General features: G+C 41.6%; 1 protein-coding gene across 3 annotated transcripts in view; it reads left to right on the plus strand.

Annotated features, from left to right (window-relative positions):
• Nucleotides 1-393: 393 nt before the first annotated feature.
• LOC139151671 (polypeptide N-acetylgalactosaminyltransferase 13-like) overlaps nt 394-17,142 on the plus strand; it is a 28,066-nt gene continuing 11,317 nt past the window's right edge. Inside the window, exons 1-4 of one of the 3 annotated variants that reach the window (XM_070724617.1) lie at nt 394-611; nt 9,803-10,326; nt 12,939-13,107; nt 16,064-16,230. In XM_070724617.1, coding sequence (XP_070580718.1) covers nt 10,065-10,326; nt 12,939-13,107; nt 16,064-16,230 — 598 coding nt within the window. In that variant the 5' untranslated portion in view covers nt 394-611; nt 9,803-10,064. Of the gene's footprint in view, nt 612-4,681; nt 5,399-9,802; nt 10,327-12,938; nt 13,108-16,063; nt 16,231-17,142 lie in introns of those variants that run through there. The other 2 variants (XM_070724615.1, XM_070724616.1) reach the window with 2 other exon arrangements.

Consider the following 17,142-nt stretch of genomic DNA (forward strand, 5'->3'; position numbering starts at 1 on the left):
CTACGGTGCACCACCCAGCAAATAATCGCGAACACCTTTTATTGCAAAACGGAAGGAAAACAAATGAACATCGCCCTGATTTCAGCCAATGACGCGATGAAGTGGAAAATAAATTCACAAGTTGTTATGTTACTATACACTGTTTACACATGAATGTACTCGTTTTTTTTCTGTCAAGTTTTATTCGCGAGACACGTTGAAAGAGAACTGAAGACGTCTGAAGAATAATTTGGATGAAGCTTGTTAATAATGAACCAGTGTATGTACTTCAGTCATCGTATAGCTGTCAAGTAGTATGGTCTAACGTAAACAGTCCGTCCTTGTGAATATATGCAACTAGGTGCAACGTGGAAAACTGACAGGGGCTAAACCTTGCCGCGTCAACAAGCCACCACTTGAAGGCTCAACGCCGAGATGTCATCCTCGAGTCGGCCTCTTCTGTGGACGTCCTGATCCGTATATGACCGGGGAAGAGGGTTTTGACGGTGGCGAGCTTCGTTCTAGGAGTTTGTCGGCGTCAAGTGGCCCCTGTTGATGCATGTGGCCTGTATATGTAAAACCTCTACATGTACATACAGTACTTAAAGGCTCGAGTGTGCGTCACTGAACAGGTAGGAAGACAAGGTCCCGATCTGTCACTGATTTGTGTAGTTTCAACTCTATTCTCACGTATTCGAAATCTCCCTTTTCACCTTATCAGTACAGCCAAAATATCAATCAGTGGCTTGCTTCTTGTGCAAATTGAAAAGGCACAAACGCATTTCATCAGACCGTGCTTTCGGAAAGCTGCATACAAGACAATTTCTTTCGTCTCAGAAAGGAACCATACACCATGAAAACCAAACAAGTAGGCGATCATCGAGTCACAGCTTTTAACGCCGATGTTCTCAGCTTAGATATGCGAATTTGAAGAAGGCTTTCATATGCGGGGAGGGAAGTGGATCAGAGAGTATCGCACTGAAACGGTACTAAGGATACTACGTGGTGTCTTTATCCCAACCAACCCCGCTTCATTTATGATTGAGGTTGCAACGTGGCAGGCCATTACCACTATAACCACGACCACCATTAGCCTGAGTAGTTTTAATACGTGTCAGAAGTGACATGGGCAGTTTAAAAACTTAAAATTCAGGAGACTGATTTGGTATTACGTTCAAATGACCATATTGGATACTTAAATTGACATAGATATTTTGCTTGTGTTAAAAAATTAGGCAAGAATATCTACACGCATGTTACTAAGTTATCTTCGAAAGTTTCCACGCCATTTAGGTTACGGTGAACTTCAGGCGTATCTGTGCACCGTTCTGCAAATATTTTCGTTTTGTAAGCTTTTGAAAGCCGCCTCACGGGTGAGGAGTTAAAAGCATACCAACATTACATTACATTACCAAATCGTTAACTGGTTCTCGGACGAAATTGTACCGCGCCCTTATAGTATCCTCTAGACTTCTCCAACAAGGCAAAGTCCACAGGGTCGAGTCCTAGCAAAGAGCATCATCGCCTTAGGGACCGTCTCAGATTGTCGCAGAAGTTCAAAAAGCGAAATTCATTCGTTTACGGGAGGAAGGGGGTTTGACCTCCATTCAATTAGTGAACTTCACTTTCGCACTTCTATTTTGTGATTACAATTTCTCTTTACCTTGTGTGTAAAAATAAACAAAACCTGCACACTTGTACCTACAAACTTTGCTGTAACTATTTCCCAACTCGTTCACGTGTCATGTTGACGATGGTTAGTACTCAAATTTGATCGATTACTTGACGATGATGTCATTGTCAGGGGAAACATGTTCTTCAGTAGCTATAGCAAAATGCTACATTGTACTCTCAGGCAGACATCAACATTTCGCACTTTTCGAACTTTCATTTAGGGGGAGGGGAAGGGGGGTTTGATGTAAACGAAGGAATTAGTTTCTTCAACGTATGCGACAATCTGGACGGTCCCTTAGGCATACAAGTTTAAGGAATGGTCAATCGTAAACTTATTTGGTAGGGTAATTATTAGTGAATTGGTACAGACGAGCACGATACTTACGCATATACAAGCGAGGAATATACCCTCTATGGAAAAATGTGAGTTCGGGTGTACACCCAAGTTTCTCACAGCAAATAGTCAGCTAGGTGTTAAAGCCCCAGTAGCTGTATCTTTTTGCATGTTACTTACCGAAAAATACTATTCAATCTTCGGAGAGATGTTTTGGAGTCCCGATATTAGACCATATCGTCTTTGAAAATGTCACTATTACAATTATTAGTGACGGATTTGATAGATTAAATTGAGGCGCTTATTACGCCACTTTGCGGCAGCTATATTTGAGTCACAAACTGACCGAGTTACTAGTACTCGAAAATCATTCAGTTGTACGTTAAAATCTAGGTTGTTCGTCGCAAAAATGTCATATGGTCACACTTCTGTAAGCATTTTTACATACGCTGTATTTCATTTCAAACCTAAAAACCTGCAAGTAGATGCAGCCACAAATGCGACTTAAGTGATGGGTGTGTCGCAACTGTCGTTGATGTGTCTCGTATACCTGACTGTCAACATGACAAGTGGCGTTGTTAAACTTCACCTAATCTGAACGTGTATAGACGCGCGAACGTACCTTTTAGAATGTAAGCCTTATAGCCCTAAAAGTAAAAATAGATTCATTTTTGCGCTCTCTAAAATAGAAACCAGCCCCCGTATTGAATCTCTAACGAACCTCTTCAGTTCTTCAATTGCTTTCGAAAAAGCTGTCTGTTTGCTTGTCCGTCTGTCTCTGTCAGTCTGTCCCTTTCTGTCTGTCTGCCCATCTATCTCTCTAGTCTATCTTACTGTCTCTGTGCGTGTCTGTGTGTCTGTGTCTTTGGGCTTCGGGCTGCTGTTAAGAGTTATTTTCTATCGTAAAAAAATGTCCCATTTCCCAGCTTTACGACACTTGTTGCTGGGCTCATGGAACATCTAAGCGGGTATGTGCCACCTGTGACGTGAGCTAATTAAGTTTGACCTATTTCCATACACGTTTTATTTGTTATCATCATTTCCTAAAAATAATTAACTATGCATAATCGCAACATTATCTCTCTCTCTCTCTCTCTCTCTCTCTCTCTCTCTCTCTCTCTCTCTCTCTCTCTCTCTCTCTCCTCTCTCTCTCTCCTCTCTCTCTCTCTCTCTCTCTCTCTCTCTCTCCGGGCTTGGCACTGTAAGTGTAGCCTCATCAATTATTAGTGCCTGAATTCAGTAATTTTTTAGAAGAATATATTTGGTTACGGTCGATGGAACACTCCTTTTAATCATTTTTTGTTACACGATTAAAATAACTAATTCATATCATTGCCCCTTGGGTTTAGTCGTTGTACATAGACGAGAGGCTTATCAAACTCATCAGCAGCCAATTATAGCGATGAACAGGTCGACCTTGCCGCGCCAATCTACTTACAGAATTGATCAAGTTCGATGGATTAGCCGTGTAAGACTGGATTGACCCACGTGAAAAAAGGCACTTTACTTCAAGGGCAGAACAGCAGATAATATCAGCATCGCAAGATGCCTGAGTGCCCGGATGTTCGAGTCAACACGGGCCAAGCATCTGGCGATGTATTTGTGAACCCAGTACGCGCAACGATTCGGAAAGACGTCCCACATTAACGAGTTTCCCGCCGTTGGAAATTAATATAACTGAGCAACTGCATTCATTGGGTTTGTCATGGCAACAGTTGTCAAGGCTTGTAACGAGCGCATGTGCATACTTCTTCGTGGCGAGTTAAACATTGTGGCCAGAGTAATTACCCGCTTTTTTATCATGTTTCTTCATGTCCTTCTTTATCTATAGTCAAATGGTCAAAATGTATTTCCTCTATCAATATCCTGATTAATCGAGTATAAGATCGTATCATTTTTTCGTTTTGAATCCCACAGAAACACGCGTACACACATTTGTCAAAACGCCGCCACCCCTACACACACACGCACACGCACACGCACACACATACTGCTGGAGCCAGGTTATCCATTAGGAAGGGCGGGTCAAAATGATAAAATTCTGCACCGAAGTTAAAATTGCCGTAAAGTTTTTTGTGGCAGCCATTATGCTTTTTTGAAGGTTTTCACAGGAAAGTCGCCGCCCCCCTCCCAAAAATGGAAGAATTTTCACATGCGACGAGAAGTCCGAAAAAATTCCATCAGCAATCCTTTAGGGGATTTTAATAATCAGAACATGCACGACGAACGAAACTCATTTCCTACAGGGGAAACGGGTTCAGTTGTACTTCTATTCTCGTGCACAATGTTAGCTGTTATGTCATAGACAGCAGATGGGGAAGACCCCCCCTCCCACTATTCCGTCCATGGTTGAACATGCCATGAAAATGCGTGTGGGTAGTCAATCACCGTTCAGATATATTTCGAAAAGTCAGGTTTTCAAACCCCTGCCGGCAAATTTAAAACATTCTTTTTCGGCCCGCTTTTAATATCGTGTAAGGCTAGGAGAGTTGAACTCGAGTTTCGTCGTCTGATATTTTTTACTTCCAAGCTGTCGTTATCGGGGTTGAGGTAACACGCGAGAGTTCGCTTATCGTGCGCGTAATCTGTAATTATCTACGACCCCTAAGTGATGTGGGACTCTTGTATGTTCTGACTAGTAACAAACACGGGAACACACGTCAACTAATTTAGCGACCTCAAGCGGTCAAAAGCACGGCAGAGTATAACTGGCCTTTCCCGTGCCACACATAAGGTTGCCACACATGAAGCAGTGTGGAAAATGTTTCCCAAACAGACGTACTTATCCAGATAACAGTTTGTTATATTTAACCACTTCCAGTAATACAAAGGGGAATCCGTGTTACGTGCTGTTTTATTTCTTGGGTTAAAAACCCGCCGACTCTGACATGGACCTAAAAGAAGAGATTGACGACTGGGGTTATGGTACTGACACGTCGGCCAGCTAAGGCTCATAAACTTGGCAGCGTTGTGTGCGTAAACCACACATCGATGTGTTAGGACCATTTGATCGCGACCAAGCAGCTGAAGCGAGGTGAAGTGTTCCTCACACTCTACTATACGTCACGCGACGTGGAATATTACAGCTCATTTGCATGTATAGCGACATCCAAACTTCCGACGGATTGATTTGTTTCATATGCAAATTGTTTATTAATCTAAGGAAACCACACCCGGAAGAAAGCTACCATTCGTGCCGTACGTTTTTGGCAAGTAACCTGACGTCGCTTTGGGTATGTACGTTGGGACCATTACGTTTGGATTGCTAGAGAGGCGTAAGGAATGAAGTTGGTTCTGTAACAGTGTAAGTCTATGAAGGAACCTGTGCCAAGCGAATGGTTGACCTAGCTAGAACGTCTGCCGAGTGCTGAACAGTAACTCCCAAGTACAAACGTGGTGAGTCCACAGTGGGTACGTACATGTCTGACTTTCTGCCCAGCCCAGGTGGACTAAATTCCATCGTGTCACACAAGGTGTTAGGTGTGTCTACGGTAAGCGTACATTGCTCGGTTCTGCGACCCTTGGACTTCCATTCCGTCGTATCTGCTTGCGAAGCCACTGCGACACCATTACTACAGTTGTCGTTCGGTACTGTTGGGATTCATGTTCGTTCTGTGTTCAACGCGGGGTATTAAAAACTAGCCAGACCTATCCAGCCGTATCAGTGAACGAGATCGGCCTCAACTCGTGTGATTTCATTTTAACTTCAGACCGAGTTTTAACACAGGCGACCTTATATTTACAACACCGTTTGATCGACTCCGTGGTGTCCCATGGTCGATCATTGGTTAAACCCGCACAACACATCCAACGAGGACCATTAACCCTTTATATCCAACACCTTAGGACAATAGACACCAAAATCCGTCTTTCTCTGGTCTAATTTTAAATACACGGTCTTTCTAACGCCACAAATGTCCGCGAAAAAGGTCAGCCTTGGCGTTCTCGGGCGGCACCGGTTGAGGTTAACTTTGACGTCATTTGTCAAACCTGCTCGACCGCAGCGCGTTACGCGTCGCGATGGAGTCGTTTCAATCAGCTGGCGGCCAAAGTACGCCATTCCGTGAAGGGATCTAAGCCTATCCGGCTGCCGGGCCGGCTGTGTGTGGTTCATCGGTATCGGATCAGTCGTTTGGCTTTAGGTGAAAACTCGACGATACGTATCGTATAAATAATGTCGTGAGAAAGTTTCACAGATGTTCGAATCTATCAACGTTTTCGTTTCCATGGCGATAAAGCAGCCATTTTATAGATGATTTGCGTGGTTTGTGTCAAGTGGGAACATCGTCTCAACAGGAAAGCAACGCATTATAAGATTTTGAATATAGGGAGTCCAATAATTTATTTATAGCTAGTGGTGGTATCCTCGACCAATACCTAAACGTATATAAGAAGAAATTAGGATAGTACCAATATTACTTCATCAATTATTTTGCAGTTGGCTGTAGTCCAAGGCTGCCTGCTCAACTTTTTATTTCCTATAAATAGAAGAACACAGAACCCAGTAAAATGCCTGCTTTTGACATATCAGTAAATCATCGGTGCTGACGTAGGACACTCGTACACGAATCTGATTTTTCTCGAAGTCATATTTCCCCTACGATGTAACTGCCTTCAAGGCGTAAATCATCACCTCTCTTTCGGTTGTCTCTGTCGTCATCTGGCACGGCTGTAAACAGACTGCAACCTTTGACCCGTCGACCGCGACGTCACAAGTTACAGTCGGCGCGACGCGAGATAAAAGAGTCACGAGACTGGACATGTTGCAGCCGAACACGTTGTCGGCAGGGCCACTGCCAGGAAAGGGTCAAAGGTATACTGAGACCTTATGGTGTAATTTGAAACGAATATGAGTGGGACATAAAAAAAACTTATTGCAGACGATCGGCGTCTCTGTCGCAGTGATATTTCTTACAGTCTATGGATGTTAAAGATGGTGTAGGATCTACGGGAGAACTGATGAAATCGTAATTACTCATGTAATGGTGATTTATTATAAATAGTTTCCGGGATTTAGTTTTCTCAACATTTCTAGTTAATTCAGACTTTATTCGGAAAGTCCTCATACATGTGACAATTAAACTACATTTGTTTAAACTTTCACCTCTGATAATTCTTCATAACGTTCAGAAGTTTTATTCTTGTACGTATTTTTACTTAATTTTGCCGTATGCTCACTCTCATCACCAGACCGAGATTAAATAATTTCTAAATGGCACGGCCCGAATGCCAATAAAGTCAGGGTCAACATGCCGCGGGTTGCAGTGTGCATTCACCATTGGATATGTTTAGGTCGCTGTTCATGAGCACTCGTCACATAAGATTATATTAAGCTGTTTTCCAAATACCAATCATCATATTATATAACTTATGGAACACATGAGCCACTATTTATAGAACTTTTGTCGAGTTAAGGTATGAACAATTAATTGTGGACGCTTTCATTTTCGATATACACGTTAACTTAACTTGGGACCTATATCCTAGCACATTATTTTTACTGAATATCGGATATTGTTGTTTCGTTTCTACGTTTTTACCCCTTCTCGAATTAATAGTATGTAGGTTATATATAAAAGGAGGGACAGGGCAGACGTGGCACTTGGTTGGGGGGGGGGGCTGTCGCCGTGAATAATAAAAAATGTGAACTTTGAAGTGGGTTTTCTATCCCATGGTGTTCTTGCAGTGGCTAAAAATATCAGGGGCATTCGGTGATTAGTTCAAAAATAACACTTGTCGCCTCTGTTCATTTTGCCAAGAAAGTCCGACGAGATATTACTGTCTGTCCATTAATTTACGTTGATGGGATTGAATAATCTCCGATACATGCGGTAAAACCAACATAAAACATCTAGAATGCAGGGACTGCTTCTGTCAATAGTTGACGTATGAACCGTTATTCGGACTTTATTTATGGTAGAACGCGCCTCGGGGACAGATATTCGGACTCTCAAACTTTTACAATTATTTTCTCATATATTACTTGTGGGGGTTCATTTTAAAGCTCTTGGTGCAAGAAAACTTTTTTTACCGGCTTAGTTTTTCGAAATTCGAATTTTTTATTTTTCCCATAGAGTTAACACAGGTATGGCGGCCATTTTGAATTTTAAATACCGGTAAGCTTAAATTTGGTTATTTGTTTCTCAAGTACTGAAATTTGCACGGTGATCCCCGATTTTTATTCTTGATTTTGAAAGAGACTGGCTGAGAGATACGTCAAGGAAAGTTTGAGCAAAAGTTTAAGTCTTTCACTTTCGACTCGGGGGCCGGTAGATGTAACTTTCGATGATGTTTCAGCATTGTTTTTAGTGTCAACTACAGTTTCTCGTTCTACTCCCCAAAGCCTGCTGGAGATCACGATATTCAGCTTGAACTCATACTGAACATGTTTAGACTGCATCGCTGTTGCATTTTCGCTAGCCAGAGCATAATTTCCGCTCCGCTGACCTACGCAAAAATCAAGCCGGGTAGCGCTAAGCTGTTACCGTAAAGAGGCGCGTATTTACGACGATGCGCTGTTGTTGACAAGTGAATTCTGTTCCGGACGAGAATTCAAATGTAAACAATATCAGTACACAGACAGACGCTGTGTATATAAGCTGAATGCTTGGCGTTTCAAGATGCTTTGGAAAGTCAGAAGAACGTGAACTTGCAATTGTAATACAAACCAAATATGGTGATCAAATCAAATATAGTTACAGCTACTGACCGTTTAATATCCCACGCTCTCATTTACTTTCACATCCCGCATGACTTTTGAGATACGGCTGCATAGGAAACTGACTCCTGATATCAAGACTATTAGACTAGACGAATAAAATATGGTAACAAATAAAAGCTCAAACATGAATACCTTTTGTGATTCGTTTCCACACTTTTAAATAATTCAACTTCCGTGGCGGCAAACTGAAATGGCATGTGTTTCATACGAAAACAAATGCTCCTACGTGCTTTTGATGAAATATTTCAGACGTTCTATTTAATTAGCTTGCTGGAATATCGAATGCATCACTCCGTCAAAAACCTGTCATCGATTTTTTTTTTTCACGCGACGTGTGTCATTGTGTTGACGTTCTATGATTTGACACGTTGTCGAAAGACAATACCAATTACGTATTATCAATATTTATTAGGCCCCGCGTTAAATTGACAGATCGCCGAGAAATCTCGCAGCTGTCACCACAAGAAATACGGATTGCCCCGCTTTCAATTTAGCTGCCGTCCCAAACTGCCAAAGAGGAACTGGTGACGTCCCGGGTAGGCTTAGTCTTGCAGATATCCAACGTTTTTGAAACATATACAACTAACTGTCTACCATACTTTTTCGGACAAGTTACTGGCCTCATAATCGCGTTGTTTAGCTCTAAAGGCTCGCTGTCGGATCTATAACGCGAGAGAAAACCATGGGTTCATGACACGCATTGTACAGCGGGCTGACCAGACGGTGAAACACAGACTTGGTTTGTCTGAGGTTGAAGGACGGTGAACTCTTTCGTTGAGTTTAGTTCACAACCTGGCCTTCCTGTAGTAACACACTTTGGCATACCGTTGCTGTGACCTTTTCCCTCGAGTAAATACTTTTCATGACGATCCCTGTACTCGCAGAAGATATTAATACAGCAAATACTTAATGAAAAGCGGCAAGGGGATCTATGAGAGGTCAAAGTTGACTGAAATATGTGCAGTTCTCATAAAATCGCTTACAGTTTATTTTCAGCGAAACGTATCCAGTTAAAGTTATTTTACTAGGTGAAACCGGGACATTTTTATGCGGTATGTTTACAGACAGATAACACAAATTTCACTTCTTTTCAGGGACTGAGGGACGAAGAGGTGGAATTGTTATCGAAGGCGCTGTCCTCTCACGTTTACTCCAAAAAAACAGGAATTTGAAGAAACTGGATCTGTAGGACGCATCAGAAAGACATCTTGATAAGACAATTTGGAGTGGATGTATCTATGCAAAGTCGATTCGTCATTTACAGTGGTCCATAGCAATCGCCGGGTGGACCTCGCCCACAGAGAGTTCAGTGACTGAAACTGGATTTTTTTTTGACAAAAAAAAGATTCTGCAATTATGGCGATCCGGGGAAGGACTGCGTACATATTATTGATCACGACGGCGATGTTACTGAGCTTGACGCTCAACATCCGCCTCTTCATGAACACTCCGAACGCCGAGCAAATGTTCGACATGGACAGCCGCAGCGTGCAGAACTTCAACCCGCGGTGGAAAAACCGCGACGTGCTTATGCCACAGAAGTCACAACTGGGCATGGACACTATAGCCGCCCACAGATCGCATCTTGACCAGAGCGCGAACAGGCTGGCTACCGTAGGTGGGTGTTCCCTTCCGAGTCTGATCCTTATCCCGGCCATTCACATTTCAACGAGTTCCTCAAACGTTTCGTACCGCACACACTTTCTCTGAACATATTGCCTTCAAAGTTTGCCGGGAGTTATCCGAACTATATACCTATGACTTCAGGGCATGAGGGGGCCTGACCGATCCAACTGCAGGTTGAAATTTGCATTCTACATCAATGAAACAACACATTGGATGAAAATTACACTTTGATAACTTCTCTCGCGACCGATTAAAGAACGTCTGCAGTGAAAATATAATTTCTCGATATTTATGTTCACTCATAGACCTTAGAGAAACTTGGTTCACTTCAACTTGGTTTAATTTTAATTTGCCCATGTTTCACAGATGTGCTTTCTCTCTCCCTCGCTCACATTATTTTGTTTTGTCATCAATTGTCATGTCGAAGATAAAGCGACTTAAACGCACAGATTTCATATTTGCTCCAACAGATGGCACATGGCTCGAGTGTTGTGGGTCACGTGACGTGGTGGAAATTGAAAAGTTATTTTTGTCGCATTCCTTTAAGCTAAAATATGGCGACGATTCCCATATAATTGTTAATGTTTTTACCTATAGTTCGTCTCGCAAAGAAATAAGCAAGTCTGCCTGGTTTTCATTCGCGTCGTGACTTTACCTGCCAACGGTCTCAAGATTTGAAGTCCCGACCCTGCAGATTTCACATCTGAGGGCGTGCCCTCTACGTTCAATGATAATGACGATAAAGTCCACAACTTGAAAAACAGGGGTCATGGGAAACGCCCAATGCTCGGGTCATCATCACATTGTCGGAGCAAAGAAAACGCTTTTCTGTCCTGCACACCAGCTTTCTTTTTCATCGCCGCCGCCAAGAATACAAGGCTTTAAACAATGTTAAGCTGTTCTTAAAGATGGAAATCCTTTTTGTTGTCAGCGTTTTAAGCTCTTTGACAGCCTTAATATAGTAGACTATATGATTTGACGGCGGCACTGTCACGTGACCTGGTGTGAATAGACCAGTTGTGCTTACCCATGCTGTATTTACCTTGCAGCGTCAAAGGTCATATTTCAGGCTTGAATTGCACAAACAAGCACCTCTGAAATCGGGCAATATGAAATTTACATTGTGATGGTAGTGTTGTCTTTCCCTACCAAAGCACTGCTCCTTTCCAAATAAGGCGATTTCGGTGAAACGGTTTAATTTCTCAAACAAACATCGAGCCATGATAATCGATTGCGTGTGAATGCAAACGCCATGAAAGAAATCGATGATACCCAAACATAATTAACTTGAACTGTAATGAAATTATCTTATCAACAGGGAAACAAAGCTGAACTTGTCCGCGTAATCTGTCATCTGTCATAGTTTTGAACCATGCATAACAATGAAGTGGTTCATTTAATACTTAGGCAAAAACAGCGATAGCAAAGAAAAATCATAGATAAAATACGGTCTAGGCAGAAAAACACACTTCCAGTGCGTTAAAAAAGAAATGTACCCTAATTAACCACGTGTTGTTCTCGTAATGGCACGGCGATCTTAGTGATATCAAACGGGTCCGCGATATCATATGTTGAATTTTTAATACCTTTTCTTCGTTTACCCTGATTGAGTGTATTCAATATCGTAAATCGGTGACAATATGTCGTGAAAGTTTCATGAAGGCAGTGCCCCACTCTCCCTAACAGTCCACTCGGTTGTCATCAAAAGAGAGATATTACTGTTCGTATAGTTGTTGCGATAGCATTTACATCCAAAGAAGCGATCAAGTTGAAAATAATGAATATCGGACCTAAGCTTGTAGCTGTACCTTACATATATTAAAGATGCATCGGTTTAGTTCTTCAATATCCCTGTTCAGCTTGTAAGATAACGTTTCTTGCTGTGCTCCGGGCCCAAAATCGCCTCAAAACGCCTCTTGTTCATCGCATCGACTCTGCCATTATGTATTTGTAATATCCGATATCATTGCTGGAAGCTGGATTTTATTCCCGACTGGAAATCATTTGTTCCCAATAACATTGCATCATTGCCACGATATGCAATCATTAATACTTTATTTCAACACAAATACGATAGAAATAGGAACATTTATTCAGGAACAAACCGGATGAAAATATGATCAAAATTCGCAAATCTTGTCCCTTTAAATGAACCACTCCCTGAAAAATTTATAAAAAAGCCGGGGATGTATGCTACTGTCTTATATCTGTATAAGAGAAAGACAACATTACTAGAACGGCCTTTGCAACTCATTTTCTCTAAACGCTTTAATTTTTTAACAATATAAGTGCTGACTGCTCATTATATATATATGGCAAATTGTTCCGTTCGGGGCAAACAGAAAAATTTTGAGCCAGAAATAAAAGGAAAATTAATCAGTGGTGTTGACCTTTATTCTAAATTAAATATCATTTTAAAATGAAATAGATTGCATTACTTTCAAAGGGGCAATTTCATTGCTATTTCTCACGATTCAGTTTGATAAAGAGTATTTAAAGTCGTAAATCGTAAACAAGATATGACATTTTCATAAAGAGCAATTTGCGCTCACGTGATCGACAGCTCTGTAATTACCATGAGAATTGTTGCACCTTGTGTTGCAGCCGAAGTCACCAGGAACCCCAACGGGTACGGGGAGATGGGCAGGCCGGCTACAGTTGCCAAGGAGGATGAAACCGAGATGGAGAAGATGTTTAAAGTGAATTATTTCAATCTCATGGTTAGCAACAGGATATCGAACGACAGGTCCTTGCCGGATTACCGCCCGAAAGGGTAAGGAGAGAGAGAGAGAGAGAGAGAGAGAGAGAGAGAGAGAGAGAGAGAGAGAGAGAGAGAGAGAGAGAGAGAGAGTGAGTGAGTGAGTGTGTGTGAGTGAGTGTGTCAATTTCAAGCGCACAGGCCATGTATATATCGGGCATATTCCCCATTTCAAGTTGTTTGCCTTTATTGAGTGTGGTAGATTTCAGTTTGGTTGCCAATTTGGGTGACTATGCTCTGTTTATCGTTTTGTGTCAATTTCAAGTATACCGTGACGACTCGATCAATTCTCAGCTGATTGCTTATCTTGGCAGAAGAGGCGGCAGGTCTAGTACTCGATCAGCATGATGAGGTTTTATCATAAGTTGAAAGGTTAACGTCGTCGGGTGGATGTGATATCTATCGTGGTACGTTTCACTTCGCGGAAGACGTATATTTGAAATTCCTGGCATGGACACTATTCCATGTGAATTGTTGGCGTACACTACACAGGCGTCTTTTAATAGTTTTGAGGTCGGATGCGGCGACTTTGCACGCATGACCTGATAAGTCCAAGACACCCAAGGCTCCTTCGATATGGTGTTGTACACCGATCTACGCTGAACTGTCGACGCGTTTGTCGATAGCGTGTTTGGCGCTTTAGGTCCGGCTTATTGTATCTTCCATGCCCCAAACAATCGTACCCGGATGTGGGCATTTTTGAGGTCATCGAGTCACCCACCATCACAAACAGTATTCCAATGAAGAAATTCTCAAGTGTAATCAGCGGGTCACAAATTACATCAAAGGTTTCCCGTTGGCATCGTTTCCCCCAAATCATGATATCGTTGAAAGAGATAAGAAAAAATACCAATACTTAATTTCAACTGGTGACCACTGGTCTAAAAATACATGCAGTGTAAATTTGCTTTCTTGTCAAGTATAAAGTCGATCATTTTCGTGTGTTATCAGCTTGATCTCGGAGAACGTCACGCATGTCTGTGGCTGAAGTGTCTCTCAATTTAGCTTTGTCGAGCATCGCAATCGAGCGTATCGACTGCACCGAATTGTTTAAATTGTTGGCTGTTGCTATAGAAACGATCAATAACCCCAACGACCTCCTTAGAACATTCTCGGGGACATACTTTCACGTTAAGTATTAACCAATATCAATGTTAAGATTGGGTATCGCATGACATTAAAGGAAAGAAGCTAGAATCGTTTCTCATCTGACCTTTCACCCCGTAGCTCGACGACCCATAGATACAGAGGTTGATAGTTTACCTTCACCGGGGAAGAAGTGTGAAAACAATTCATTGCATGCGTCCGTCTGTATTGAACGTTTCAATAGCTTTTGTTGGTATGTCAATGCATTTCGCTGGGGTTCATATCACATCGTAATATGCGTTCATACATATATGCTCAAATACATACGTACACACACACACATATATATATAATATATATATTATATATATATATACTTATATACTTATATATAAGTATTATAGTATATTACATGTATTACATACATACATACATACATACATACATACATATTATAGTATATTACATGTATTACATACATACATACATACATACATACATACATACATACATACATACATACATACATACATACATACATACATACATACATACATACATACATACATACATACATACATACAGGTCCACGTACCAGCCAACCTACTATCAATTTCACAACCAAAGACGACGAAAACAATCATAATTATAATTATAATACAGTAATAATATAATAACGGCACGAAGAAAACTCTCTTTGGGGGACAGACATACGTCAGCAGATGCTCAAGCAAAATGTGGGAGGGCCATTTAAAGAAAATTCTTTGTTACCCGTCCTTGGATTTTCGAAAAACCTCCGGCCAGCCAGGGAAAAAAGCAAACACAGACAAAGAACAAGTGTATTATCATAAGCTGAATTTATTTAGTTTCCTTTGGAAAAATAATGTTTTTGTTTGTAAGAGTGTTAACATTGTGTTTGTTTTCTTAGTTTTATCAGAAAACCTACCAGCAAGCGGACGGCAAACAAAGAATTTTATTTAAAGCGCCTAATGTGACATTTGCATCGTTTCTTGTCGTTGGCATTAGCGTCGCGTCGTTGGCGTGGACGCAGTAGAACAGCTTACTCTGTAACTCTAGACGCATTTAAAAGGCTTTTAAACTGAACTACATGAAGTTTTGTCCTCTTGCCTCGACCCCGCGATCTTGCCCCCGCCCGGCCTTTTCTTTGGAAAGATAAGGCATCTCGGTATAACCCGAGTTAAAGTGCGAGGAGACCCGTGTACATTGCACAACAAGGGAGTCGCGCCTGAACGATGTCAATTTCCATTTTTGAACACTATATCTGGAATCCATGGTCTCCGGTTAAAATGGCTGTCGTCATTAAAAGATCATGTCAGCATTTTTTTTAATCGAACTGCAATGTTATGAATATCATATGCGATAGAGTCCTGAAAAACTTTCCCTTTCTATACTGTCCTGTATATTTTAAGTTCGGCGTAAAAATGTGTCATGCACACAGCGCTTAGGTATATTTTAATTGAGGAGTAAAGATGACAAACCTTATTCCAGACCATAAAGTGTAGCAGTTACAATGTCATAAAAGACCCTTTCAGTATTAAACAATAACCCCCCTTTAAATACATTCGGGTTTTTATGTTTTCGTTAACGTTCTCGATAATTCACTCGGATACCGATACTGTGACCCCGTGAATGCATACTTGTCGATTTATCGCTGTGAATTTATTATTGTCACATTTTAAATAAACCACATTTCTCTCTCTGTTTCCCGTCACTTATCTCCCCTCTTTGTTTCTCTTTCTGTTTCTCTCTGTCTCCGTGTGTGTCTCTCCTTCACTACCCTCCCTCCCTCCCTCTCTCTCTCTCTCTCTCTCTCTCTCTCTCTCTCTCTCTCTCTCTCTCTCTCTCTCTCTCTCTCTCTCACCAGGTGCCTAAAGAAAAGCTACCCTCACCAGTTGCCTAAAACCAGCGTTATAATTGTTTATCACAACGAAGCGTGGAGTGTGCTCATGAGGACGGTCCACAGTGTTATTAAAAGGTCTCCCAGACACCTCCTTGAAGAAGTTATTCTAATTGACGACGCCAGTACTAAAGGTAAACATGTTTTTCCTGGGTGAAAATCGAAACGAGAACGGCGTGTGTGTTTTTGTGCAAACACGACGCTGGCGGGGAGACAAACGCTAACATGTGTGAGTTAGAAAGCAGCTGTCGCGGTCGATATAGTTTTGATGCTGGTGTATTTTTTAAAAATATTTCGAATATGATTATATCATCAGCGTTAACATATAAGTAGTGCTTTTACAATTGGATGAACAGAAAAAAAGATGTATTATTGTGCGACATATCTGATGGCTCTTTCAGACAACCATCTTGCAAGCTTTCATTCTCAGAGAGAAAAACGGAATTGCGTGTGCAATCGATTTTGAAAAACACAAGACGCAAAGCTTGGAGCGTATTAAATGGTAATAGAGAATTCAATATCTGACTCGAGGGCCCAACATCCACGGAAAGTAAACAGCTCACCAAATATAAAAAAATTTCCTTCTCCTTGGGTACGTGATAAACACCACATCGGCTGGGAGGGGAAATGTCCTCGGCAAGCAGTCTCCCAGTTGTGACTTTCAAGCTTATAAGGCATCCCGGGCCCTCGAGTTAACCTCTTTGCCGCTCAACAGAGCAGAGGCCACTTGTTTTTATCCGTGTGTTTCAATTACAATTTGATTTATGCGTGGTGGTCAATATTTCCTCTCGGGTTAGCGAGACCCATTGGACCAAGCCGTAGCGGGAAGATGCTGCTGCACATGGCAGACTGAAAGCCCGCGACTAAAAGAATCGATTGCACCACAGGGCTCATAAGTGCCTATTTAAGTCAATATTACAGCGTTTTTCTTTCTTTTTCAATGTTACAAATAAAGCTGAAGAGCACAACACTTGTGTAGCTGTCTTTTCTGTAGCGTGTATTGGCATGTATAGTGCGTCCTCGTAAATGTGACCTTTAGTTCCGTG

The sequence above is a fragment of the Ptychodera flava genome, chromosome 15, assembly GCF_041260155.1.
Source record: "Ptychodera flava strain L36383 chromosome 15, AS_Pfla_20210202, whole genome shotgun sequence".
In the NCBI taxonomy this organism is placed as follows: domain Eukaryota; kingdom Metazoa; phylum Hemichordata; class Enteropneusta; family Ptychoderidae; genus Ptychodera; species Ptychodera flava.